This window comes from Hypanus sabinus, chromosome 6, assembly GCF_030144855.1.
Source record: "Hypanus sabinus isolate sHypSab1 chromosome 6, sHypSab1.hap1, whole genome shotgun sequence".
NCBI classification, from domain to species: domain Eukaryota; kingdom Metazoa; phylum Chordata; class Chondrichthyes; order Myliobatiformes; family Dasyatidae; genus Hypanus; species Hypanus sabinus.
In genome coordinates this window covers 2,889,805-2,893,470 of record NC_082711.1, presented here as the reverse complement: position 1 = coordinate 2,893,470, position 3,666 = coordinate 2,889,805, and the positions used below count along the sequence as shown (strand labels likewise).

The 3,666-nt window shown below is 44.1% G+C and overlaps 1 protein-coding gene across 1 annotated transcript; it reads right to left on the bottom strand.

Annotated features, from left to right (window-relative positions):
- Window positions 1-1,091: 1,091 nt before the first annotated feature.
- LOC132395240 (plectin-like) lies at window positions 1,092-2,787 on the bottom strand. The gene is made up of 2 exons (XM_059971554.1): window positions 1,328-2,787; window positions 1,092-1,198 (listed from the first exon to the last, which is right to left on the bottom strand). Exons 1-2 carry the CDS (start codon window positions 2,785-2,787, stop codon window positions 1,177-1,179), a joined length of 1,482 nt encoding a protein of 493 aa, XP_059827537.1. The 3' UTR covers window positions 1,092-1,176.
- Between the last annotated feature and the right edge of the window lie 879 nt (window positions 2,788-3,666).

The window sequence follows — 3,666 nt, the reverse complement described above, 5'->3', positions numbered from 1 at the left end:
CACGTACTACACATACATCATGTCCCTATTGTTCCTATCAATTGGCTTAATCATGTTCTAATCTACATCTCTTAGCTACCTCTCATTAACATACCATTGTCTTCTACATTTTTAAGACTTCAGTCTCCTACCAAATTGGGTACATGCATGGCAAATAATAAACTCAGAACTGAGCAATGTTCTAATCTACATTTCTTTAGCTCTTTAGCTATTTCTCATTAACACACCATTGTCTTCTACATTCCTAAGATTTCATTCTACTAAATTGAGTACATGCATAGCAAACTGACTAGTTACACAGCAAATGATACAAGTTTTATACTCCATAATATTTTTATACTCCAATACTACCAGACGGAAGCAGTTCAAACAGTCCGTGCGCAGGATGGAAGGAGTCCTTTATGATGTTCCCTGCCTTCTTCTTCAACCTGGAAGAGTACAGGTCCACAATAGAGGGTAGGGAGGCTCCAATGATGCGCTCGGCAGTCCTCACTGTGTGCTGTAGTCTGGTTCTATACTAAAAGCTTTTTCAAGTATATAAAGAGAAAAAGGTGAGAGTAGATATAGGACTGATAGAAAATGATGCTGGAGAAATTGTAATGGGAGATAAGGAGATGGCGGAGGAACTGAACAGGTATTTTGTATCAGTCTTCACTGAGGAAGAAATCAGCAATATACCGGACATTCAACAGTGTCAGGGAAGAGAAATATGCGCAGTCACAATTACGACAGAGAAAGTACTCAGGAAGCTGAATAGTCTAAGGGTAGATAAATCTCCCGGACCAGGTGGAATGCACCCTCGTGTTCTGAGGGAAGTAGCTGTGGAGATTGCGGAGGCATTAGCAATGATCTTTCAAAAGTCGATAGATTCTGGCCTGGTTCCGGAGGACTGGAAGATTACAAATGTCACTCCGCTATTTAAGAAGGGGGCAAGGAAGCAGAAAGGAAATTATAGGTCTATTAGCTTGACATCGGTGGTTGGGAAGTTGTTAGAGTCAATTGTCAAGGATGAGGTTACAGAGTACTTGAAGGCATATGACAAGATAGGCAGAACTCAGCATGGTTTCTGTAACGTTCTCCTTCGCGTGTAACTGATAACGTCGAATTCAACGTCAAGATAAACCACAGTCAATGAGAACCAGATCGCAGTAAGATTAACCATTTACTGTTCACTCTTCACATTAACATATGGTGAAAACTGTTGATAAAACAATACAAGATTGATACAGTATTTGTTCCTTCCTTAATATCACATTTCAAGTGTAAATACTTGCAAAGGTGACTATAACTACATTACACTAAGGTGCAGTATACAGGGAGAGTTTACCTGCTCCATTGCTTTGTGTACAAATCCTTGTCTGAAAAGTCTCCTGGTGGAGGAGGTGCTCCTGCCTTCTGCGTAAGGAGCGTTGATGGCGAAAGTATAAAGGGGTTTTCTGGGTCAGATGACACAGGTAGGAATGATTGTGCGTTTATAATGGCTGTGACCTCTGCCATTAGGGTGCACAGTACCTCGTGGGCCAATCGGGTGCGTTGCTGCATCTCAGGTTTCCTTTTCCGGGTTTTCCGTAAGGACGTGAACCGTTTCACTGCTTGCTCTTTGTTATCTGGTGAGCGCTGGCGTGGTTCTCTGAAAGGCAATGGGGCAACCCCATTATTTGCTTCATCTCTGAAGACCTTGGTGTCTTTGGGTTTTAAAGAAATGGTATCTTGAGCTGATTGTGCAAGTTTGTTTCCGTGCTCGGTTTGAACGAAAACTGACTGACCTAGCGTCTCGTCGGTTACTTTACGCTTCGTAATGTCTTGTTGTGCTTCTTTAGGGTACACCTCAGTGAGGCAGATCTTGGAACAAGAACGGCTTGACTGAGTTTGACCGCAAACTTCTGTACAGTTCGAGCTGACAATTGTTGTCCTGGAGTGAACCTCTCCCTCCCCGCTGTCCTGTTGTGGGGGTGAAGGAGCGTTGTCAGTTCTTTCATTCTTGACTTCATCACGGAGCCGTGAGGGTAAATTTCCTTCCTCGTATGGATGTGATGCAATCGTGACTCTCTGAGGTTCCTCGTAGCTGGGGAAGTTATCGAATACGTATGGAGAGGGGAGACGAGCCTGCCTGTCTATTTGATATTGTACATAGTTGCTTGTGCGTTCCAGTCTGGTCCTTTCTAAAGTAGATCTTACTGCGGTCAGATCACGCGACCCTTCAGCTTCTTCTATGTACTTTGCTTCCGCCATGGCAGCTTCTTCTTCTCTTTCTAGCTGCAGCACTTGCAACTCTGTCGATATTTTTGCCATTTCCAACTGGATTTCGGTTTCTCGGGCGGCCGCTTCGACTTCTCTGGCAGACTTTTCTTTCTGGATTTCGGCTTCTCGGGCGGCCGCTTCGGCTTCTCTGACAGCCTTTTCTTTCTGGATTTCGGCTTCTCGGGCGGCCGCTTCGGCTTCTCTGGCAGCCTTTTCTTTCTGGATTTCGGCTTCTCTGGCAGCCTCTTCTCTTTGTCTGACGGCCCTTTCGGCTTCTCTGGCAGCCTCTTCTCTTTGTCTGGCGGCCCTTTCTTTCTGGATTTCGGCTTCTCTGGCAGCCTCTTCTCTTTGTCTGGCGGCCCTTTCTTTCTGGATTTCGGCTTCTCTGGTGGCCTGTTTCATTTTCAAAACTGCTTCTTGTTTGGAGTAACGCAGTCGCACCTTGGCGGCTTCTGCCTTGGCTCTTGCCTGTGTGGACTTACTTGATGTCGTTCTACTGCCCTTGTCGCTGGGTGCCATTGACTTGATCCCGGATCGAGCTGACATTGCAGCACTTGGAACACCTGATAACGCCTGGGTGGGCTTACTTGATGTCAGTTTACTGCCCTTGTCGCTGGGCGGCGTCGACTAGATGCTGGATTGAGCTGACATTGCAGCACTTGAAACACCTGATAATGCCGCCTTTTCACTGTAACGTCCTCCTTCGCGTGTAACTGATAACGTCGAATTCAATGTCAAGATAAACCACAGTCAATGAGAACCAGATCGCAGTAAGATTAACCATTTACTGTTCACTCTTCACATTAACATATGGTGAAAACTGTTGATAAAACAATACAAGATTGATACAGTATTTGTTCCTTCCTTAATATCACATTTCAAGTGTAAATACTTGCAAAGGTGACTATAACTACATTACACTAAGGTGCAGTATACAGGGAGAGTTTACCTGCTCCATTGACTACTTTAAATACACTTCCATGCAAACTATCCGCGACTCTTTAACTAGCGAAAGCATAAACATTATCTACCGTCGTTACTTCTAACAGGATCGGCATTAACATCTTAGTTCAATATATTGATTATCTATTAACTTACAGCGTTGCTCTCACTGTGATTTCTCATGCCTGCAAAACAACTTCTGCTCGGGTCTGCCTGGTGGTAAGCCCCCACCCTCGCGCTAATTTCAAACCGGTATTTTCCCACAAGACGCGGCGAAACTGGATGTGACGTCATCGCATGCCGATATATTTTACATGCAATGAATATACTTTAAACACTTCTAATTCTAACTAGAAAATACTATTGAATGAATTACTAAGCGGAAATATTATAAACTAAATAACTGTCGTAAAGACAGCACACTCCCCGCTTGACCTTCGTAAGGTCACAATGAGCAGAGTACAAAACTTAGTCTCTTAATCA

What these genes read in the sequence shown, in the direction of transcription:
- LOC132395240 (XM_059971554.1), bottom strand. Translation starts at nt 2,787, where the DNA reads ATGTCAGCTCGATCCGGGATCAAGTCAATGGCACCCAGCGACAAGGGC. An exon ending in TACACAAAGCAATGGAGCAG is followed by an intron (nt 1,199 to 1,327) that starts GTAAACTCTCCC and finishes TTTTATCAACAG; the next exon opens with TTTTCACCATATGTTAATGT.